Below are 25,050 nucleotides of genomic sequence, written 5' to 3' on the forward strand. Positions count from 1 at the left end.
AATAAGTAAATCTTCAAAACAAAGACGAAAAATACTAAATTTAAAAATAACAGGGGGACCGGCGGCATGGCCTAGCGGCTAAAGTCCTCGTCTTGAACACACCGGGATCCCATATGGGCACCGATTCTAATCCCAGCAGCTCCACTTCCCATCCAGCTCCCTGCTTGTGGCCTGAGAAGGCAGTCAAGGACGGCCCAAAGCCTTGGGATCCTGCACCCGCGTGGGGAACCCGGAAGAAGTTCCTGGCTCCTGGCTTCGGATCTGCATAGCATCGGCTGTTGCGCTCACTTGGGGAGTGAATCATCGGATGGAAGATCTTCCTCTCTGTCTCTCCTCCTCTCTGTATATCTGACTTTCCAATAAATAAATAAATCTTTAAAAAAAAATAACAGGAAAGCACAAAACATTTTAAGTACAAGTTTACTTTAGAAACTATAAACTTACATACTAATTTGAATCATTTTTATGCTAGAATATAAAGCAACAGAAAATTTACAAACATTATGATGGCTGCCCAGGGCACTGGAGATGAACAGCTGGTCTGCTCCAGACCTGGCATGTCTCTCAGGCTTCAGCCTGGAACAGGAGGGGCCACAGGAGCCAGTTAGGCCACCAACCTGGCAGGATTCATTACATAGTTGGGACACAGACAGCCCCTTTGCCTGCCCACGTGTCTAGAGGGGTACAAAACTCCTTCACACGTATCTCAGCTGTCCTTTTTGCCTTCCTCTTCCTTCTCCTCTGCGCGAAGGGGGCCCAGGAGCAGATTTTCCAATAAAGATTCCATTACAACTCTGAACAACTTGCCAATATTATTCCACCAGTGGGCGGGCGGGCGGTGGTCATCATCTAACATTTGGTGCCAAAACCCAGGAAGGGGTGCGAGGGCTCCCTGAACTGGTTGAGCCTCCCCCTTCCTCTTTCCATCTCCGAGCCGCCAGCCCCAAGGCCTTTGCCGGCTAAGAAGTGACACAGGTAAGGTAAGCCCCTCTGCCCTGCTCCTCCTGTCCAGAAAAGTACTGCCCAACCTCCTGCAGACCCCCCAAATCATGTACACGTGGTCTGCCTGTCCAGAGCCCTCAGCGAGACAGGGAATGCCCTGCTCATTGACCAGCTCTCACCAATCCAGGGCCCTCAGAGGTGCGTGAGACGTCCCCCCTACTGAGTGGCCCTACTTAACGGGGAACCAGGTTCCCCTCTAGTCTAAATCTCAAAGCGGGGATGCCTTCTTTGTGTCTAGATTAGCAGTGAGATACTTTATCAGGACAGGACAGGCAACAAAATGTGCCCTGCCCATGGCCCCCAAACCTCCTTCGGGTGTTTATTGGCCAATTCAAAACTCTGGGTCTGGGCCAGGACTTACGCAGAAAACGCCTTGTCCATTTTTTAACTGTGGCCTGGCCACGGTACGTGTTGGACAATGGCTCCAAATGGCCAGCAGAAGGCACGTTTGACGCTCATATCCTCACGGAATTGGGTAATTTCTGTCGTCGCGAGGGTAAATGGTCTGAAGTTCCTTATGTGGAACCTTTTTGGAATCTCCGTTCCTGCCCTTCCCTATGATCCCCCTGTTCCCCGACTCAGGTTCTCCTGGCCAAGGCAAAGCCCTTTCCGTCTCCCAAGGATCTTGGACTTTTTAACCTAACCATACCTTTTCCGAGACGTCAGAACTCTGAGGACTCAACCCAGCTCCGTCTTCTCCTTCCCACCTGCTTCTCTGCCAGCCTCCTGACCAGCACTTTTCCAGACTCCCTCTTCACTTCCTGAGTCGCCACTGGATTCCAATGTCACTTCTGCCTCACCTTCTGTTTCTCTGCTATGTTCCCACCCCTCCCTTATTCCATCTACTCCCATCTCTTGCCCCTCCTTATTCCACCTAATCCCATCCTTCTCTTTGTTCCTCCTTTTTCTCCACTTGCTGCAGAGGGTCCCTATCTTGCCCAAGGACCTCTCTGACTTCTACCTCCCATTTTCTCTGGTTGGCCCTCCCCCACTCAGAACCTTCCTCCTTCATATCCTTCACTTCCTGCGCAGATACCAAGTTCCCAAGCCTATGCTCTCCACTTCCTGCTCTGACGCCATCTTCCCAGCTCCCCTCCCTTCTTCCATGTGGTAGGATCCCATCCACCATCTTGCCTTTCTCCTACACCCGATGGGAGCCTTCCCACCATCTTGCCTTCCTTCCTTGCCTTTCTCCAATTTCATCCTCAGCCTAACCTGCTCTCCTTCTTGGGTTCCTCTGACTTAACCCCAATAATGCCTGTTTCTCAGCTGCTGCAGCAACTGGTTTTAACTGGTTTTTTTTTTTCCTTTCGTCATCCCCACTCTCACCCCTTAGCTAAGAGGGGTGGGGTAAAAGATAAGCTAATTAACTCTATCAAAAAAAGAAAAAACAAACAAACCTGTAACTTGCTACATTAGTTCTGTAACTTAACATTTGTATATCAAAATAATCAAGTACACAGTTGCTCTAATCCACTGCTAACTTATTCCAAGCCACGAGGTAAACCCATGTGTTCTTACCGATTGTTTTACAGAATATTCCCAGGTTAAAGCATGTCATAGAAGGAATGAGAAGTCATGAAAGTTTTGAAAGGAATACATCTTGTATGGTTTATGTGCAATGTAATTTATCATTGTCCTTAAAATTGCCTATAGCATTTTTCTAAATATTTATCATTGATATTATTGCTTTTTCTAATGTACAATTTAAGCTAACCGTAAACCTGTGCTTGTTTCAAATTTGTAGCAGACATCAGACCTTTGGCAAATGTTTTCTAGAACTTCTACTTGAGAGTTTTTACTTGACAATGATATGTAATTAACCTGGTGTTTCCAACTCCTTTTTTCACTCCTCTCTTTCTCTCTCTGACACTAAGAGACTCAGGCTGCAGAGTTTGATCTCCAGACCTTAAAGGGATGGCTAACTTGTCAGACCAAGGAGCCTAATTATCTTCTCGTAGCATTACCTTAAAACTACCAGGACTATGCCTGTAACTACAAATTCCTAGATCAGTCCATTAAGGAATTCAGGGATAGAATAGAGCATCCCTTTGGCTGACATCCCGTCATTGCCTCTGTGGCCCACTTTAACTGGAGCCCAGAGGAAGAGTAGTGAGCTAGGCATCAGGAGGCTCATTAATGTGGCTTTATACAGTAACGTGTTCTCCAGAAGACCCAGTAAGGCTAGTCTACCCTCAAGTAGCACCTGCTTGCAATATGGGAAGCCAGAATACTGGGCAACCAGCTGCCAGTGATAGAAGTGGCTTTCAAAGAGTCTTGTTAGCTCTGCCAAGAGCCAGGCCACTAGAAATGGAACTGCCGTGGGGGTCAAAGTATTCCTGGGTCAGAACCATGGTGGGCCAGTAGCTAGAAAGCCCTTCACTCTGCCCAGCTCCCAAAGCATCCATCGCTATGGAGGGATGGCCTGGGGTCAGCAACATTACAGGTAAAGCTCTATATTCCGTCCAGGGACACCATCTGTTCTGTACCAGCCTCCCTTTCAGGCCAGCTCTCCTCTCTGTCCAGCCAGGTAATGGGAGTCAATGGGATGTCTCCCCAGTTTCACACTTTATGATGTCTCTTCCAGTACCCCACATGAAGAGATAGATGGTTCTGGACCTTACATGCACCCGGGCAACTTTTGGATTTGGGTAACAGCAGAACTTTCCTGGGTGCATCTAGGCTTGAAACTCCAAGTGTCCGTGTGTGTAAGACCTTAGAAACAGTTTTTACTAGCTGGCACTGTAACCTTGAAGGCCACTGTCTACTGGAACCCTGGCCTTACCATAGGCCCTTATTTAGCTCCTACTAGCAGCGAGAGTCGTTGAGCAGAGGAAGGGGAAGAATACAGGATTAGAAGCAGGCCAGACTATTCATCCTGTCTGTTTCTCAATGCCTCACTAGATAATCTTAACCAGTTTTCATGCGTGCTCCTACCTAAGCCTCCCCACTAATTCCATACAACAAAAGCCCGGGACATCGGGGCCGAGTAGAAGTGTCCCCAGTTCTCTGCCAAAGTCAAACGGACACTCCATCCAAAAATGGCCAGAATGCAGAGTCTGCACAGAAGGTCAACACCTGCCATGATGATCCATTTGTCACCACAGAGGCAACCCAAAGAAGCTCCTCAAGTCCAACCTTCAGAGACTACGTATTCCAATGAGCTTCAGGAGAAACTCAAGCCATCATTTTTTATAATTCTGACAAACCATTAACCAGTTTCTCTTGCAGAGCTCGGAACCTGCCACTCCTCCCCAATATATAACAAAAGGGAGGAATGTGAGAGTGATTCCAACATCCCATCCTGGACCCTGGCACCACTTCCTGCTTCCCCTCTCCCACAGCTTGCAGAATTGGCGCTGTTTCAGTTATGTACCAATGAGATGTAACTTCATTCTTACCTGAGAACTTCACCCACCGTCCTCTCCCAGTTCCTTTCCCCTTAACACTTTCCTCAACTTCCGATCTCTCACTCTTGCCAGCAGTCCTGGATTCTCATCTCCTACTTAGGGAAGGCTTGCTGCATCAGCCTCTACAGTCTCCTGACCTCACCCTTTTTAGTGGACAGTAGCTCGGTGTAGTAGTCATTCCTGAGTCTGTCCTGGAGGCCAATTGCCTCCCCATTCTGCCATCTGGCAGGAGAAGGAATTCCTTTCCACCAAAGGAATGCCCATCACCAATGCCTCACTCACTAACTCCTCCTGCCCAACGTTTTTCACTGTTTCTCCTCAAACAGCCCTTAAGCTTAGGTTGTCTACTCACCAGCTGCAAGGACATCAACCAGATGAGAATTGGCAGATCAATTTCACCCATGTGCTCACTCACAAAAGCTTCTCAGAACACGTGGACTGCTATCCTCCAGACCCGACAGCCACCACACCATGAGACCCCAATGCCCCTCTAGCCTGGTAACTTGGCCCTCCTCAAGAGCCTCCAATCAGGGTCACTCTGACCTCAGTGGACCAGACTTCACTTGGTGACCCTGACCATGCCTGTGGCTGCCAGACTCCTTGGTCACACTTTCTGGTATCATATTTCTCACCTCAAATGTTTTAGTCCTTGCACCAAGGATGAATTGTCTGCCACTTCCAAGACCTACCAACTCTCCTGACGACCTCACTTTTCTCTTACTCCTCTTCTAGACAACAGGTAACCCGTTCCTCTTCATTTCACCTGGATTTGCCCCATTAGGGTACTGGAACCCATGCCAATATCAAGCGCATGTGTCTCAGCCACCTCTTGTCAAATGTTATTATTCCAAACAGCTGTGTGGCACTGGGAAACCCAGTATCATATCACAGTCCTATGCAGAGATACATTGCAAGGTGTCAGGGATCTCCATTGTGTTGGCCAGCCCCTGCCCCATCTCTTAACATGGCTCAATGTATTTGTCTTGCCTCCAGCACCAATTCTTCTTTCATGTCATTTTCTTTGATTTCAGTAAACTGCTATGAATTTTCTAGCAGGTGCACCAACTAACACTGCTCTCTTGGTCAGAAGCTAAACAGGAAATTTCAAATTCCCAGGATCTTGAGAGAACCATACGGGCAGTCTTCATTCCAACTTTGGTAGGCATGTCGGTTGCGACGTCCCTGCTGGTGGTAGGCATCAGTGCAGGAGCTCTGGGTCACACCATCATCAAAGTCAACAAGCTCCAAGCGGACCTCAATCAGACTATAGAAGACTCAGCCCTGTCCCTGGCATCCTGACAGTGACAAATCACCTCACTTGCTGAAATGGCACTCCAGAATCGACGAGCCCTGGATCTGCTGACTGCAAGCAAAGGGGGAACCTGTGTCTTCCTACAGGAACAGTGTTATTATATTACTGAATCTGGCATAGTAGAAACCAGGATAAAAAAATCTCCAGTCAATAAGGGATTGACTCAATAATTGGCAAAATGTGGGCAAGGTCTCAGGTTTTAACATCTAAAAATCCCTCTTAATAACCTGGCTCAAGCCTATACTAACCCCACTAATAGTTATAGGCCTTTTATTAACTACTGCCCCTTGTTTTCTAAGGTTCACCAAAGAAAAAATCCACGAAGCCTCACGGGTCACTCTCAATCAACTGTTACTCCACCCCTACGTTCAGGTGCCCACTAAGCCCTCTGCGGACCACAATTAGGGACTACAACCCTCTCCAGCAGGAAGTAGCCAGAATGACTTCGTCACCCCTTTTCCTATTACCAAGAGTCCGGAATGATGGCTGCCCAGAGCACTGGAGATGAACAGCTGGTCTGCTCCAGACCTGGCATGTCTCCCGGGCTTCAGCCTGGAACAGGAGGGTCCACAGGAGCCAGTTAAGTCACCAACCTGGCAGGATTCCAGTTGACCAATGCCACACCTGAATGGACATTCCTTACATAGTTGGCGCATAGACAGCCCCTTTGCCTGCCCACGTGTCTAGAGGGGTACAAAACTCCTTCACACGTATCTCAGCTGCCCTTTTTGCCTCCCTCTTCCTTCCCCTCTGAGCGAAGGGGGCCCAGGAGCAGATTTTCCAATAAAGCTTCCATTACAACTCTGAACAACTTGCCAATATTATTCCACCAGTGGGCGGGCGGGCAGTAGTCATCATCTAACACATTTGTCAAATATTTATGTTCTATGATAGAGTAAATAACACATGTTAATAAATAAAGAGCGCAGTAGCATAGCAGATAAAACCACCACGTGCCTGTAGCTCTTACCAGCATGAATTGAGACTGGGGGCAGACCAGGCTGCAGCACCTACCAGTGAATACTGAGGTGAGGTGAGACATGCCAGACTGGGCCATAGCCTCCACTAGCACATGTGACACATGGCAGGATATGGGAGCCTGGTAGGGACGCTGTGGGAGGTTCCACTACTGGGCCACTGCTCCTGCTGGTGTGCATGAGAGCTCGGACTGGGCAGAAGAGACTGGGAAGAGCTACAAAATCCTTGGTCTGCATATGAGCTGGATTAGGGAGAGAGTAAGGCTGGGCTAAGCAACTGTATCCACCGGTACATACATGAACCATAATAAGAGTGGGCTGGATGGTAGGCCCAGGTCTCCCAAGGGTTAACTCCACAGCTTAGCTTGTTTCCCAAGGTGTAACAGGATGGGCAATCTTGGCCTGATACATTTAGCCCCTGGCTTGACTGCAAGTTCCCTCTTCCCTGCTTCCCCTTTTTTAAGAAGCCCTCAGGGGAGCTTAGGTGTTGCTTGAGCATTGGGAAAATACTGGGAGGAGCCAAGCAGACTATAAAAGATACGGATTGACTTTGAATAAATGGCATTCTCTTTGCAAGAATGACCCACTGTGTGTTGTCTGTTTTGTAACCCTAGTCCCTCTGCTCAGCTCTGGGGGCTGGCCAGCAGGTAAGTGGGACATATTGTAAGCCTTTCCTAAACTGGTAGGAGAGGGAGTTTTATTTTGAAATACAGTTAGGTTTAAGATTTATTTTGAAATATAGTTAGGTCTTAGCTTTATTTTAAAGTATAGTTAGGTCTTGGTGTTTAATTTATCCTGCGAAAAGGACGGTAAAATGGGTTCAGCCTTCTCCCAGGATAAATTGGTTGCCAAGCTTGAAGAACTTCTACATCAAATGGGAAACGCTATTGGTCAGAACAGGCTGACCGGAAAATTAAGCAACTCAAGCAAGGTAGATTTAAAATAAAATTAAAAAAAAAAAAAAGACACGTGTTCTGTAACTTAATTTAACAAAAATAATCTGATATAGAGTGGTCCACTGTTAAATTAACCTAAAGCATGAGATGAACCCAAGTACTTTAATATCTCCAGGTTAAAGTATGTCGAAGAAGAGGTTGGAAATCACAAAGGGTTTTACATGTCTCTATTCTGATGTGTTTGGTGATTGTGCATATGTTTGTTTAGTCGTTATTGTTGGTGTTGTGCATATGTTTGTTCAGTCGTTATTGTTGGTGTTGTGCATATGTTTGTTCAGTCGTTATTGTTGGTGTTCTATTATTTTTGTCCAGACCAAAACTAGATTTTGTTTTAATACTCTTTCTCCAGTTCTGTCTTCATCTTGAATTGTTAAGTTGTTCTTGTTCTGAATTGGGTACATGTGTGACTGACTGACCGACGAGATGGGACGGACCATGACTTACCCCCTTTCTCTCTCCTGGTAAATAATTTTAGAGAGCTCTAACAATTTAACAGGTCCTGGCCAGACCAGACTCCCCACCTCCACTGGGGAAAAGTTCATATGATGTTTTCTTGCTGTTTGATCTTTAGCTTACAGTGTTGTCTTGGCATTGATTAGGTCTAGCATACAGTATTCGTTAACATGTTCAGTTAAATGCTAAAGGTAATTTTTGTTAAACTCATTTAGACTTCTAAATTCTTCAGAGTTTTAAAACAAGTCTCATGACTCTGAGGTTTCTAGTAGGATCCCTGGAACTAAAGATTGAGACAAAAATTTGAGCAATATAATTGTCATTCAAAATAATTTGGATTATAATCTCACAATATAATAAAACTATGCTAAATTTGTTGTATCAGATGTTTCCTAATTATGAAATTGGCCCTGATTGTAAATTACTTGTCTTCTTACAAGGAACTATGTGAGATTTTGCCTTACAGGAAAACAATAAATTCTTTTAGATTTTATAGTGAAATTGGTTATAATGTGTATGATTTCTGAATTTTGCCTTTCAGACAATGGAGTTGGAGTCTGATTCCTTGTGAGAAACAACAGTGTTTTAACATCTCTTTTTAAGGTTATTTTCATCTTATTGTTAACTAACTTCAGTAAATTTCTAAGCAATCTCCCAAGACAACAGCTAAATTGAAGCTTTTTTTCAATAAAACAAAAGCTAAGGAGGAGCTCCAGGCCTTCCAGCCACAAAACAAGGGAGGGACAAGCATGCAGTCTGCCCTTGGAAGAATTTGGGACCTTGACCTTGTCCCTGTTGGAGTGATTCTTATCTACCTTCATTTGAATAGGGGTAAATTCCCAACTCAGCTAGAAGGTTGTCTGAAAAACTTCTCATTCATGGTTTTGAGGCGGGTTTGTGTAAAACTGTGTTTCCATGAATTGAGAGAAAAGGTTGAAAATTGCTTAAAGCCACTGTATTTGAATTTTTTTGAAGTGTACATACATAAAAATGCTAGTAAATATCTAAAAATAAAAATATTTCTAATTTTGAAAGCTGTTAAAAAATTGTAGCATTGAACTTTAGTCTCTGTTTAATTGGTAAATTTATCAAATGTCTATCCAGGTTCAGTAAGCTCTATTCTTGCTCAAACCTTTGAATTTGGTAAAATTCTTAAAAAGTTATGAGAAGAGCTGTGTTTTCTGATATGTATTTACCTTAAAATGTTTGGGTGATCATTTACATGTGATAAAAATTTTCCATATATTACTGTTTGAATCAATCTGACTAAATGAATATTATAATGAGGCATCTTTGATCAGATACTTAAAGGCCTCTTGGCATGTTTAACTCTTCTGGTTTTGAGATTTCTAGATGGGCCCCTAGCAGCATCAAAGTCAGAAGAATGTGTTTCAAAGATTGTATCTTTCGGTTGGTAAAGTTAATTGTAGGACAGACAACTGATCAGATCTGTCAAAAAAAAATTGGGAGGCATTGCTAAAGTAAACTATAGGTATGATTTATTCAGATTATTAAAAACAAATGTAATTCTAAACAACTGGTAACTTTAACACACTTAAAGAAATTTCAAGTAGCTGTTACAAAAGCTGTTTTGTTTTATAGTATGTGTTGCCTGATATACATGTACATGTTTTTGTGGCAAGCTATGTAGTCTATCTGAATTGGCTTATAGATGAAAATATTCATAAATGTGAATTGCTAAGCTAAATCCTTTTAAAAATAATGTATGGATACACAATTAAGCTCTTGGAGAGGCATGTCTGTTTCTATTTTCTCAGGACCTACAAAGTCTGTTCACGGACGGGCTTTGCCACAGCATTGGCTAGTAGGTGTTGGGACTGGAGCAAGTCCTGTCAGGCTAGACTGTAGAACCACCTGGAAAATCAAGATCTGGAGATGGGAGTGGATCCAGGAGGGAAACTGTTGGTAGCCCCCAGATGGGCTGCAGCTCCTACAAGGGAGCATGAGAACCAGGGCTGGAGTCTGCCTGGCTGGACAGGCGGTTGTTGGGGTCCCTGCAGTGGATGTGGGGGACACAAAGGTGTGAAGAGTATTGTTCCATTGCAGTGAGGGCCACAAGGAACTTCCCACTGCATGGCAGGGCCCAGCAGATGTCTCTACAACCACCTGAATGCAGCTCCAGCACCTGAATGCGTGGACACAGGCCACCCTGCAGAACAATTTTAATCCATTCAGGCATTGTTTGCTGTTGTGGAGTTGCCTTTTTTTACTCAATGTGAGCTTGGAGGTTAATATCAATAAAAACATCTTGCAAAAGGGCCTTTTATTATTCATATTGTCTTGGCTGTCCCCATTGACCTTATGCTAATCAAGGGACCTGTATTTAGGTTTTCATTATTTCCTAGATCTTTAGGTTCTTCTTTGTGATACAAGATTGAGTTGTAGAGCAAGAATTGTAGTCGGAACTTCTATTGTCTTTATGTAAAACAAATGGCAGAATTATCTTTAGAAACACCCAGCTAGTAGTGGTCCATTTCTTTCCTCTTTATGCCTCATCCATGTACCCTTCTTGAGTTCGGAACTCAGCTGCAGCTGGACTCCGGCAGGCAGTAGCCCCTGCTAGCATGAGAGTGTGCTGGATTGTGAGGTTGGTCAGGCTGAGCCAGGTTCTAACACCACTGATGTGTACCAGACCCAAATGGATTGCGGGACAGACTGGATGTCTGCTTCACATACCAGCATGAACAGGAACAGGGTCTCAGGGTGGGCCTGGTGAAGGTTACCGAGAATCACTCCAACCAGGCTGCTGTCCCCACTGGTGTGTGTGAGGACCAGGTGTGTGGTGGGTAGGGATGAGTTGGGCCGCAGCATCCACTGATTTGCATATGAGATGGGGCTGGGGACAGAACTGACCAGATGGTTGCAACCACTGGTGTGTAAATAGGCTGACGTGGGTGACAGACTAAGTCAGATCCAGCAGTGGCTGGCACACACAGGAGTCAGGTTTGGGGTCACCTCAGGTGAAGTTTCTTTGGGAACCATCAACTGGACCATTGAACTTAGAACTCCTATCACAGGGACGATTACAGGACCTGCGGTCTGACCATGGAGTGCATGTGTCAGAATTGGATCTCATTGGTTGCTGAAACCTGTGCAGTAGATGGCATCCCAGATGCACATGGGGAACATGACAGCCAGTTCATTGAGGCCTGCAGAGGATGTCTAGTGCTATAGAGGGAGAAGAAATTGGACAGCTCTCCCAGCCAAGCTCTGACAGCAAGTATCTGGGTAAATGGAGACTACAAAGAGGACTGTGTTAGCTAATGGACCTTGGAAGGATTTTTTCAATCCTGCAGCAACAAAATCATCTATATTTACTGAAACTACTTAAACAGTATCCTCAGAACATGCTTCATATTGGGAATCCTAGGATGACATCGGGTGGCCGTCCCCAATTCTCTCCCAACTTTCCCGGGTACAAGAAGAAAAAAGGAGATAGACAACAGTTGTCTCATCTACTTTTCCCCATTCCTCGATATCCACCCATCCTAATCAGTGGTCAACTTGGGCATGCATCCTTCTTAACAATGAAAACATCATCAAAAATAAAATAAATGTATTTAAAAACAAAAAATATTGCCTATGGTACTAGCATCCCATAAGGGCAACAGTTCGAGTCCTGGCTGCTCCACTTCCTATCCAACTCATTGCTAACAGCCTGGAAAAAGCAGCATAAGATACTCCAAGTGTTTGAGCCACTGCCGCCCACATGTGAGATCTGGATGAAGCTCCTGGCTTGGCCTGGTCCAGTGCTGGTGTTTGCTGCCACATGGGCAGTAACATATAGACAGAAAATCTGTCTCTTCCTTTTTCTCTGTAACCTTGACTTTCAAATAAATTAATCTTTCAAAGAATAAAATGAGAGCAGAGTATAGGAAGTATAGGTCGTTATATATTTCCAAAAGCAGAAGCATAAGTAATTTCTGAAATCAAATGTGGGTCATAGCATAAAAAGCAGTAAAACAAAGACTTTCAGAACACTGATCACTAAGCATTACAAGCATTTCTAATTTTGTGCAAGCAAAAAATAATTAAAACAATATGTAATTTCTAAAGTTCTAATAGGATATCAACAAACTATCACACATTTAATGTGAAATACTCAAGAGATCACATTAACACCAGAAAGGTATACACAGATTACAAATTTCACAAGATTATGAGAAACGCGCTGATTCTAGTTTTTCTAACATCTGAGAAATTACTGAATGAGGACAATTGTGTGGAAATCAAGAAAATGATATCCACGCACAGGGGGTTGTTTCAGCAGTTAAGATTAGCATGAGACACCCAACTTTCATACTGGAATACCTGGCTTCAAATCACCACTTCATTACTGATTTGTTTCCTGGATACATCCTAGGAGCCAGTGGTGACAGTCGCAGCAATCAATAACAGAGAGGCTAGAACTGCACAGAGTTCTAGGCTCTGGCTTTAGCCTGGCCTACCCCTGGCTCCTCTGGAACAGTTGAGGAGCCCATCAGTGGCTGGGAGACTTCTGTGTCTCTGCCTTTCAAAAAACTACACATAAAACGCACACACACATACTTAAAACAGAAAACAACATCAACCTTATGTTTCAAAATAGTCAAGGAGTTGAGCCACAGCTTGGGCCACCTATATCACACATCAGAGAGCCAGGTTTAAGCAAAGGATCATTCACTATGACCCAAATCTAAGCTAACGCACAGGGTTTTGAAAGCGTCACAAGACAGCCTCTGACACCCATATGGGAAACCTCTGAAACCCTGGATGGAGTTCCTGGCTCCTGGCATCCATCCTGCTGGTGTTTGTGGGCACTTAGAAATTCAAACAGTTCACATAATGTCTTTCCGCCCTGTCATTGAAAAAAAAGGGGGGGGTGTGGGGAGAAAGGGCACCATGATGGTTCAACAGGCTAATCCCTCCCCTTCAAGCACTGGGATCCTATATAGGTGTCAGTTTGTGTCCTGGCCACTCCATTTCCCATTCAGCTCTTTGTTTGTGGCCTGGGAAAGCAGTGAAACAGTAGGGAAGGCGCAAAGTCTTGGGACCCTGAATCCACATGGGAGATACAGAAGAAGCTCCTGGCTCCTGGCTTTTGGATGGCTCAGCTATAGTTGTTGCTGTCATCCGGGAAGTAATCCAGCAGATGGAAGATCTTTCTACCCTGTATATTTGTCTTTCCAAACAAAATAAATAAATCCTAAAGAAAAAAATAACTAAACAAAAATTATAAAGCATGGTTACAGAGTGAAGCAGGGACAGAGAGATATTCCAGCTGCTGGTTCACTCCCCAGATGGCTCAACAGTTGCACTGGGCCAGGCCAGGAGCTTCTTCAAGGGCTCTGATGAGGGTGTAGTGACCGAAGTAAGTGGGCCATCTTCTGCCACTTTCTCAGGAGCACTAGCACGGGGTTAAACAAGAGGAAGAATAGCCAGACCTGAATCAGCACCCATACAGAATGCAAGCATACCAGGAGGCAGTTTAACCTACTAGACCACAACACAAATCCCATAAATAAATGTTTAAATAACATAATCAAGAAAAAATAAAGTTTTCAAAAATTATAGATCTGAAAAGGTATAAAACATCCTGTTACCATGAATCAAGAGCTCAGAATCCTTGTTTAGTTCATAAAGTCTAAAGGCTTCTTCTAATTCCAATTGCGATGAAACTGTACATGGGTCTCCTAAAAAAAAAAAAAAAAACAAAAGAAAACAAAGATCACGTTAAAACCTTTGGTATGATAGAAGTAAACAAATTCTACAACATAATTTGGGAAACATTTGACAAGCAAAAAATTCAGGGAAGTCTCTTTTTAAAAAATATATGCAATAAAATTTCTATTTGTATGAAATACTATATGAGGCCCACAGATCAAATTTTATAAACGTACAAACAATCTTTTTCTTAATATTGTGTATATTCAACATCTAGCAAATAGAATCTATCTTGCTCACACTGTGAATATCATGATGGCATACTGGGTTACTGAAGTATCCAACACCAAGTTCTGCCTCCATCTGCAGTGCCAGCATCCCGGATAGGCACCTGTCTAAATCCTGGCATCTCTACTTCTGATCCAGCTCCCTGCTAATGGCTTGCTGAGGTCATTAACAGCTGAGAATAGCCTAAGCCTCTGCTCCCCTGTACCCACACATAGGAGACCAGAAAAAGCACATGGTTTCCAGCTTTGGATGGGCTCAGCTCTAGCTCTTGCAGTCATTTTTGGGGACAGTGAACAAGTAGATAGAAGATTTTTCTTGGTGGGTCTCAGGACGGGGGATCTCATGCCTGGATCCCAGACAAGAACCACCATGTGCACGTGGTGAGCTGTCCCCAGGCCTGCCTGGGCTCTGGGAGCTGCTCCCTTCCGGGTGAGTACACCGAAGGGGGAGGTCTCCGTGACTGGGCAGGTCCGGGGCCCATCCGCTGCCCTCATTGGGTGGTGAATAGGATTGGGGAGGGGCGTGACCTTGGGCTTGGGAGTTTAAACTTCCAGCAGCCTCCTGGCTGCTGGTGGGTCTCAGGACGGGCATCTCATGCCTGGATCCCAGATGCCAGCCACCACATCGACATGGTGAACTGTCTCCGGGCAGCCAGCACGCCATTTGGTGCCAGGCTCTGCCTGCTGGCCACCCGGGCAGGAGCTCTGGGGTTTTGGTTCTTTGAGTCGCTGCTTAGGTAGCTCCAGGTTGAACCTACTGTGCTGCTAGGACATGAAGCATTCGTAAAGATTCCCAATGACAGTAACTCTTCCTTTGTAAAACTTGTACTCACTGAACAATGCTGACAGTCCATGAAAAAGCAGTCCATGAAAAAGCTATGGCTCAGGGCTTATCCAGCAGGATCATATCCTGTTACCTGACATGATGATGGATCAAGAGAAGGGTCACATTAAGCAGGGCACTGCATTAACTAGCACTCAAGAACCATAACCGGGGGTAAATTCTGTGAGGGATGTGTGGGCCACACTCTGTGGAAATTCTAGCCCCACTGGCTAACTCAAGAGTTGGGGTGGTGATGAACTAAGTTAGGTGTGACCAAGGAGCCTGCCATCAATCACAGGTAAAGGAAACCCCAACAGTCTGGACTGGTCAGGGCAGCAGCACCCGAATGTGCATCCTGAATAGGGTGTGGGGTGGGCCGGGCTGCAATGTTCACCAGCTCATACAAGGCCAAATGGAAGGCCAGACTTCGCCGGACCTGGCCTAAACCCAGTGGCATGTATGAGAACTGGGTCTGGGAGTGGATTAAGTGGAGGAACTTGGGAAACTCCCTTGGAAAGTCATAGCTTCCGTCTGGTGAACATGTGGTCCAGACCTGGGAGTCGGACAAGCTGGTCAAAGTAGCTCCAACAGCTGGCAAATGTGTGAATTGGTAATGGAACAGGACGGACCGGGCAGGACTGAGCAAACCTTAGCCCACAAGCAAAACTAGAGACCAGGAGGGAGCACAGGTCATGCAGAGCTAGGCTCTTGCATCTACTGGTCTGCATGAGCCAGGAACGCTAAGCCACAGTGACCAAGGCAGAGGTCAGGACAGGTGAGGGGCTGTGCCAAGCTGAGTCAGAAAAACCACTGGTATGCATGTCATCTATGGCTGTGAACAGGCCCGGTTAGGGAGCTAAGGGGACAAACCTAGCTGGGTTGAGGTTCCCACCAAGGGGCGCGTGGCCTGAAATGGGGGCTGTGTTCTGATCGGGAAACAATTGTAGTCTCCCTTGGCACAAGTGTGGACTGGGATTAGATGCACCGAGCCAGGCCAGACACCAACTCCCTCTGGTGTCCTCGAGGACCGGGATAGATGTGCGATGGACTAGGTAAGGTCTCAAACCCCTACTGAGCCATGTGGGAGCCATATGTGGGTATGGACAAACCATGGCTGGGCTGAAACATCCAACAGCGAGGACCAGTTTGGGTTGACGACCAGTCAGGAAAAGCCACTATTCCTGCTAGGACAGGAGGTGAACTGAGTAGTGCTGGCTCATGGACCTACTGGTATGCGCAAAACGTGGCATTGGGAGAGGTTCTGATGGAGGAGCCTGGGCAACTCCTCTGGCAGGACATAGTCCCTGCAGGTAAGTGCAAGAAACATGATAGGAAACAGCCCAGAACAGACCATGGAAAGTTACCCACTGGCATACATTTGGCAGGGGTTAGAGGCAGACCTGGCTGAATATGTCCATGTCATCCACTGGCAAATCCAAGCACCAGAAGAGTGTGGGTCGAGCCAGGTTCGATTGCAACTAAAACTAGTGCACAATACGGAATGCCAAGGTGAGGTTGCCTATACCGGAAGTGACCGCAGCGCCCAACCAGCAAGCCTGAGAACAAGGAAGGGAAGGGGCAGAGCTGGCAGGGAAATAAGGGAGGGTTCCTTTGCTGGATAGCTACTCCCACTGGAGAAAGTGAGCTGGGATGGGGGCAGACCAGACTAGGCAGGGCTACAACACTTGTGCGCCTCATATGGACTGTTGTTTGGGCTTAGCCACAGCATCAGCTGGCAGAAGCTGGCACTGGGGGCTAGTTCTGTCAAGTCAAACCACAGAACTATCTGGAGAGTGCATAATCTGGGAGTGGAAGAGGCCTGAGAGGGAAATAGTGGGCTCATCCTTCTTGGATTACCACTTCCACGGGAGGGCACGAAAACCAGGACAGGGGCTGGGGTGGAATGGGGTGTGGGACAGACTGGATTACTGCTACACATACTGGCAAACCAGAGTAGGGGGCGGGACTGGTGGGGGGGTTATTGTGGGTCGCTCCAACTAGGCTGCAGCTCCCACATGTTTATGTGAGAGCCGAGTATGTGCTGGGCAGAATCAGGCTGGACTGCAACACCCATTGGTTCCAGTGGAAGGCGGGACTACCAACCCAGCGATCTCAACTACCAGCTGATCAGGGCCATGGACTGTGCCGGGCCCTGTACTTGCTAGCACATACAAGAATCTGGTTTGAGAACACCTCAGACAGTTTCTTTGGAGATCTCCCCAATCGAAATGCTGGACTCAGAACCCGTACCAAGAAAAGAGAGAAGACAGAACAAGTCAATCAACCATCTCAGCTATAATGTTGGCAGCGAAATATGGGGCAAACAGAGAATCTATGATGGACTATGTCAATCAGTGGATTCTTCCAAGACCTCATAGTGCTTGGAGTGGCAAGATTGGCAACGATTCATAACTGTTGAAATATCAAAACCACTTGAGCAAGAACCTCGGAGCACACCCTACATGCAGGACCTGGGGAGGGTGGGAAATTGGGTGGGCCTTCTCCCTTAATACCCCCTTTAAACATGAAGGAAACAATATGGAAATAATAATCTTACCCACTTTCCTATAGCCCTTGAACCTTTTTACCCTAATTAACTATGTAAAGATTGTCAAAATATAATATAAAAAAAAAGATTTTTCTCTTAACTCTTCTTTGGCTCTATAACTTTTCCTTTCTGATAAAACAATTTTTAATTAGCATCTCAATAAGTATGTATTTTATTCTTCCAGTATCAAAAATAAATCCAGTTGACTAAATTTCAAAAAACTAAAAGTTCAAAGAATTCTAGTTATAGAAGAAATCTGAAACACAATTAACAGTTATTTCTCCAACTTTCTTGATGGAAAACTGGAGTTTTCTGGCAAATACACTTATGCTAATACCAGATTCTTTTAAAATATATACTTATAAGTCAATGACAAGATGGTTAGGAAATATGTTTTCAAAAATGAAAGCATTATATCCATTTGTCTCCAGTATTTCTCATTAAATGTGATAAGCTGGGCCCGGCAGCGTGCCCTAGCAGCTAAAGTCCTCGCCTTGAACGCGCCAGGATTCCATATGGGCGCCAGTTCTAATCCCAGCGGCAGCTCCACTTCCCTTCCAGCTCCCTGCTTGTGGCCTGGGAAAGCAGTTGAGGACGACCCAAAGCTTTGGGACTCTGCATCTGTGTGGGAGACCTGAAGAAAGTTCCTCTCTCCTGACTTCAGGTAGGCACAGCACCGGCCGTTGCGCTCACTTGGGGAGTGAATCATCAGATGAAAGATCTTCCTCTCTGTCTCTCCTCCTCTCTGTATATCTGACTTTGCAATAAAAATTTAAAAATAAATCTTAAAAAAAAAAAAAAAAGTGATGTCCTGACAATTCACTATCCTCGGTGGTTTGTGAGGCATGAGTTTTACAAACTACTGTGGCAATGGTAATGGTGCAGGTGAAAGGTTGCTGGACTGTCCAGGCTGCACCGTGAGAAGCACCAACGACGTGGTGGAACCTGTGGCTACTTTCATGGCCATGACTTTTATGGCCTGCAGTTGTCAGCTCATGCATTTTCCTGTGCTTGTAGATTGGCACAGTGACCACTGGGTGCCAGGATTTCTTCTGACAGCTTTATGGAATGGTTTCCCAAGGTGAACCTCAAAGACGGTATACGTGGGTTCTTCACCAACCCAATAAGATCTCAGGATTCTCAGAGCTCCACAGTGGTGCCACCTGGTCCCTTGGCAAGACTGAAGGTGTTGCGTAAACATTAGCTGGTTCGTATCATGATGGATAGACTTGCTATAGGTCACATCCTTAGGAACTGGGTGCTTACAGCCAACATGGTCGGTGCACATGAATCCTATGCAGGGTGCAACATTGCTTGGTCTTGTATCCCTGTCTACGTGTTTTGTCAAGCCAGGTGGGCAGGTCGCCCTGTGCAAGGGAGAGAGCTGGTGGTACTGCCAGCAGCCCACCCACATGAGAAAGTGCGTCCCACCCAACTGCTGCTTTCTCCACAGCTCCTATATGTACTTACACGTACCCATCCGGGCCTGTCAGCAGACAGCAAGGTCTGATAAGGTATTTCTATACTTTTTTCTCCAAAATCTCTACAAGATTCAGCAGCCAACAAACTGTGATTTCCACATTTCAAGTGACTTCTGCAGCGAAGGCAATGTTGGATTGGCTCAGCTCTGGACATTGCAGGATTTGGGGAGGGACCAGCAAATGCAAGATCTTTCCCTCTGTTTTTCCCTCTCACTGTAATAACCTTTCTAGTAAAAAACAATAAATCATAAAAAAATCAGGTTGTTCATTTTTCAATATATTTACATTTTCCACCTACAAAGAGCATTATACCTGAAAAAGTCTAGCAAATACCAAGAAAGAAAAAAAAAAAAACAAGGGCCCAGCGCCATGGTCTAGAGACTAAACTCCTCACCTTGAAAGCTCCAGGATCCCATATGGGTGCCGGTTTTAATCTCGGAAGTTCCACTTCCCATCCAGCTCCCTACTGGTGGCCTGGGAAAGCAGTTGAGGACAGCCCAAAGCCTTGGGACCCTGCACCCACATGGGAGACCTGGAGAAAGTTTCTGGCTCCTGGCTTCGGACTGGCTCAGCACCAGCTGTTGTGATCACTTGGGGAGTGAAACATCAGACAGAAGATCTTCCTCTCTATATATCTGACTTTGCAATAAAAAATAAATCCTTCCCAAAGTCCTCACTGTGACTGCCACTCCGAGCCTGGAGACTGGGTTCAGAACACTGTACACCACTTGGGAGTCACTGTTTTCCATACATAAAAGAGTAACCAAAGGCGGGGGACATTGCTTAAAATGCAGATTTGCAACAACCTCCAAGGATGCATGTTTATTTGGTTATCCTCTCACTACTAGGCCCAATCAAAACAGTAGTGGATTTATGGCTTCTTGTTTCATCTTCCTGGGAGGTAGTTACAGGAGTAAATGAAATTCCACAAAGCTGCCTATCTCAATATCCACTTCAGCAAAAATGAAATAATAGGAGTGAATCCTCCCCTTCAACAACAACAGAATGCTGGACAGAATAAATGAATACCGGAAAGCAAGTAGTGAAGGATGAACTGTATCCAGGTCATTTAATTAAGGACAAGAGCTCAAAAATATTTGTAATACAATATATTCAAAACTCATTTAGACAGAGGTTGGCCCCTTCAGCAAGGTTCAAGCCTTGCAGCTTCACTTCCAGCGCAGCTCCCTGTTGATGGCCCTGGAAGCAGCTCTGGGCTCTGGCTCTGGTCTGGCCCTGCCCCAGCCACTGTAGCCCTTCGGGGATAAACCAGCAAACAGAAGACTGTGCTATTCTCTAACTATAACTCTGCTTTCAAATAAATAAACAAATCTTACCAAAAATTAATAAGGCAAAATCCAATAACAATTACCAGTCATGTTACAAAGGAACACGGCCCATCACGAGAAAAAAATAATCATTTTAACTGACACAGCTGAAAATGCTTTGTGTAACTCTTTCAGTAACTTTAATGATTAGAACTTTATCCAATAAAGTAAAAAAAAAAAAGATAGTTGTATTGAGTATGCTAAGTAATTAAAAAAGATTGTAGAAGACCTAATTTAACTATTAGAAGTAAAATCAGCAGTTTCTGAAGCATAAAATATTCTAGATGGAATGAAAGGCAGATTAGGTATACACTGTGAAAGGAAATTAAATCTGAGGTCACAAGAACAAAACTATCCAAAACCAAAATGGCATGAGAAACACTGTAGGGGCCAAAACAGAAGTGAACTTCAGGAACCCTCCACGAAGCCTAACATTCGTACTTCAGATGTCCTAACCAACGGCGGCTACGGCCAATAAACAATACACACAAAACCAAAGAGATGCTGGCCAGAAACTTTACAAATCTGATGAAAACTATAAACCCACAGCTGCAAGACACTCAACACATACCGGGCCCGGCGGCATGGCCTAGTGGCTAAAGTCCTCGCCTTGAACGCGCCGGGATCCCATATGGGTGCCAGTTCTAATTCCGGCAGCAGCTCCACTTCCCTTCCAGCTCCCTGCTTGTGGCCTGGGAAAGCAGTTGAGGACGGCCCAAGGCCTTGGGACCCTGCACCTGTGCAGGATACCCGGAAGAAGTTCCTGGCTCCCGGCAAGGATCAGCATGCACCGGCCGTTGCGCTCACTTGGGGAGTGAATCATCGGATGGAAGATCTTCCTCTCTGTCTCTCTTCCTCTCTGTATGTCTGACTTTCCAATAAGTAAATAAATCTTAAAAAAATAAATAAATAAAAATTAAAATTAAAAAAGCACATCCCAAACACAAGAAACACAAACAACAGCGCTGTGGTACAGCAAGTGAAGCTGCCAGCTGAGATGCGGGCATCCTGCATGGGAGTGCTGGACTGAGTTTAACTGGCTTCTCATCGGAGAACACAGGAAGTCTTCTTACCAAAAAGCCATGTGGCAAAGGATGTGCCGGGGGCACAGTCCCTTGTACTTCCTTTGCAAACTTTTTGTTACTGCTGTATGAAAGACAAGCATACCCCCCAATCATACAGCCAGTCTACTTGTGGGTATTTACCCAAGAAGAAAAGAATTATGTACCCATACAGACTTCCACATGATTGTTCACACATCTGTACTGACAATAGTCAAATCCAGGTAAAAACTCAAACGACCACCAAGAGATGAGTAGACCAACTGTTGTATAAATGCAAAATAAAGTACCACTCAGCAAAAAAGAAATATTTTTATAAAGACCCATTTATTAGAAAGCCAGATATACAAAGAGGAGAAACAGAGAGAAAGACCTTCTGTCCTCTGAATCTCTCCCCAAGTGGCCACAGAGGCCAGATATGAGCTGATATGAAGTCAGGAGCCATGAGCCTACTCTGGGTCTCCCATGCAGGTACAAGGTCCCAAGTCTTTGGGCCATCCTCTACTGCTTTTCCTGGGCCACAAGCAGGCAGCTGGTTGGGAAGCAGGGCTGCAGGATTAGAACTAGCGCCCATATGGGATCCCAGCACATGCAAGGCGAGGACTTTAGCCACTGCGCTACTGTGCCGGGCCCAAGAAATATTTCTTTTTAATTTCTCTGTTTGTTTGTATTGGAAAGGCAGCTTTACAGAGAGAAGGAGAGCCAGAATGAAAGATATTCCATCCACTGATTCACTCCCCAAAAAGCTGTAATGGCCAATCTTAAGTTGGGAGCCAGGAGCTTCTTCCAGGTTTCTCATGTGGGTTTAGGGTCCCAAGACTTCGGGCCATCCTCCACTGCTTTCCCAGGCCACAAGCAGGGGAGCTGGATGGGAAGTGGAGCTGCCAGGACATGGACTGGCATCCATATGGGATTCCAGTACTCAAAGGTGGAGGATTAGTCAGTTGAGTAATTACTCTGGCCCCAGAAACAGACTTCAGACACATACTGACATATACACCTAAAACACTCATCAATAATTATGCTGAGCAGGCTGTTGCAGTTATACAAGTAAAACCACTGTTTACAACATCGACATGCCATGCCAGAATGTCATTTCTAGTCCTGGCTGCCCCATTTTCCGTCCAGCTTCCCTCTAATGCACCTGGTTCCAGCAGCAGAGCATCGCCCAAGTGCCTGGGCATCCACCATCCCTGTGGGAGACCAGGATGAAGCTCCTGACTTGGGACTTCTCTCTCATCATCTGAGGAGTGATCCTGTGGATGGAAGATCTTGTCTCCCTGTTGCTCTGTCTTTCAAATAAATGAACCAATCTTTTCAAAAATATAATTATGCTGAGTAAAGGAAACACACCCCCTCCCCACAAAGAACACCTGCTACCCCCAAACCGTGGAAAATGTCAACCAATCTTCGGTAACAACAGACTAACAGCTGTCTGGGAAAAGAGGATCGGAAGGGAGGAACTGCAAAGCACCAGGAAGTACTTGGGAGAAATGGCTGTATATTCTCTTTTTTGTTTGTAGGGACTCATTAAGTTGAAAGATTTTAATATCTATAGTTTGCTATATGACAATTACCCCTGAATAAAGCTTTTTCTAAAAATAGTGAATAAAGAGTGAAAAATCTGAAGTAATTTGTTATCAGTAGACCTCCACTACAAGCAAGTTTGCTAAGCAAGAAGAAAAAAATATACCTGTTAGAAAACTGGATTGGCTTAGAAGTACTTCTATTATTATAATTTTATTGTTGTGGATTGTAATTTTCAGTCTGGGGTCCTAAGACTGCTATCTAAACCAGTCAAGCAACACTGAACACAAACTGAGTCAAAAAGTGTTTCCCTGTCATTTTTTTTTGACATCACTACCACCATCAATATAAACATGTGAGGTGACATGAAAAAACATGAGTGATTTATTTTAGGCCTCAACACACCAGCTAAAATTACACAAGACCAAAGATATCTGATGCTGATATCCCAGAGGGAAGTGAGTCTGTTACTATGCTAAGTAAAAATGGCTTTGCTATGTTTTAGCACTAAGCTTTCCCTGTATGAACACATCAGGACATGTACAGTCTTTTCTTTTTCTTTTTTTTCCCTTGTTGGAAAGTCAGATATAGAGAGAGGAAGAGAGACAGAGAAGATCTTCCATCCCCATGCATTCACTCCCCATGCAGCCCCAATGGCCAAAGCTGAGCTGCGCCAGGAGCCTCTTCAGGATCTCCAACACGGATGCAGAGTCCCAAGGTTTTGGGCCATCCTCAACTGCTCCACCAGGCCACAAGCAGGGAGCTGGATGGGAAGTGGGTCTCCAGAATTAGAACTGGTGTCCATATGGGATCATAGCACATACAAGGTGAGGAATATAGCCGCTAGACTACCACGACAGGCCCAGAACATGTACGGTCTTACAGGGCAAGAAGCTTGACCTCCTGGAATTCAAAAACATCCCATTCCCCTTATGTGACAGAACACTATACTTGTTCCAAATATTCATGGATCTCACCAACAGAGGCCAGCAAGACATAAAATAACTACATCCAAATAACACACTCCCCAACCCTGCAAATCAACTGTTTTTAGCTTCTTTCTTCACATACTTTTTCACATGATATAGAATCACAAGGAGATGGCATTGTGGCACAGAAAGTTGAGACACCACGCCTATGACACCAGCATCCCATTAGTGCAATTCAAATCCTGCTGCTCTATTTCCAATCCAGCTCCCTGGAAAAGCAGCGTTAGGCCAAGTGATTGAGACCCTGCCACTCACATGCCTGCCTCAGCCAGCTGCTGAAGTGTCTGGTTAGTGACCCAGTGGGTGGAAGAGTTCTGTCTCCTTCTGTGTGTGTGTGTATGTGTGTGCCACTCTGCTTTTCAAATAAATAAATAAATCTTTAAAAAAATCAAATGCTACTGATTAACAGAGTCTACGGAAGATATATTTCATTCAAAGAATTTACCTGACAATATAATTCAAGTGCCAAAAATGCATATGTAAAAACGTATTCTCTGCACCAATATTTGCAAATAGTCTTGCTACATATAATCCAAATATTCATGAAAAGAGGACCAGCTCCCAAGCTATAGGCCATTGTAATAGGTACAAGGTAACCTAGACAAATGTACACTGCTGGGAGAAAAGCAGCCAGTAGCTGGTGGGCATTCTGGGCCTGCATGATGTCACATTTGTGTAAACTATACTAGTATACCAGTATAGCTGTTGCTTCTTTTTCTTTTCTTTTTTCTTCTTTCCTTTTTAAATATAAGTGGGGAAGGCAGGGAACTCTGGGCTGCCACATGCCACCCCAGCCTCTGGGTGATGGAGCTGCAGTCAGCACAGGGAAGAGGTCTGGGGCTATACCACAAAACTCACCTGGCAGGAACCTATCTGACACCTGCAGGGGCTGGGGTTAGGATGAAGCCAGACAGGGTGAAGCTGCAGCATCTGCAAAGGCTGGGACTGAGAACAGACCATGCCAAACAGGGTCACTATATGTAGATCTGGGGCTAGGAGCAGGCCTGGTAAGGGAACTGAGGAACTCCTCTGCTAGGCTACAGCCTCCTGCTGGTGAGCATAAGAGTCAGGGATGGGGATGGGCCAGACCAGACAGAGCTGCAGCACTCAGCAACTATGTGACAGAGTCGGAGTACATGCTAGGCTGGGCCAGGCTGTAGCAGTTGCTGACAGAAACCAGAGTCAGAACACCGTGTGCCCAGCTGGGCTAGGCTGTAACACCTGTCAGTGAG

General features: G+C 45.3%; 1 protein-coding gene across 1 annotated transcript in view; it reads right to left on the reverse strand.

Annotated features, from left to right (window-relative positions):
- The window catches only part of PRKCI (protein kinase C iota), a 93,726-nt gene that overhangs the window by 37,556 nt on the left and 31,120 nt on the right, over window positions 1-25,050 (reverse strand). The window contains exon 3 of the mRNA XM_041002664.1: window positions 13,714-13,803. Within this exon, the coding sequence (XP_040858598.1) occupies window positions 13,714-13,803 (90 nt within the window). The remainder of the gene's footprint in view (window positions 1-13,713; window positions 13,804-25,050) is intronic.

The sequence above is a fragment of the Ochotona curzoniae genome, unplaced genomic scaffold (assembly GCF_017591425.1).
Source record: "Ochotona curzoniae isolate NIBS_2020 unplaced genomic scaffold, NIBS_Ocur_1.0 scaffold_2587, whole genome shotgun sequence".
NCBI classification, from domain to species: domain Eukaryota; kingdom Metazoa; phylum Chordata; class Mammalia; order Lagomorpha; family Ochotonidae; genus Ochotona; species Ochotona curzoniae.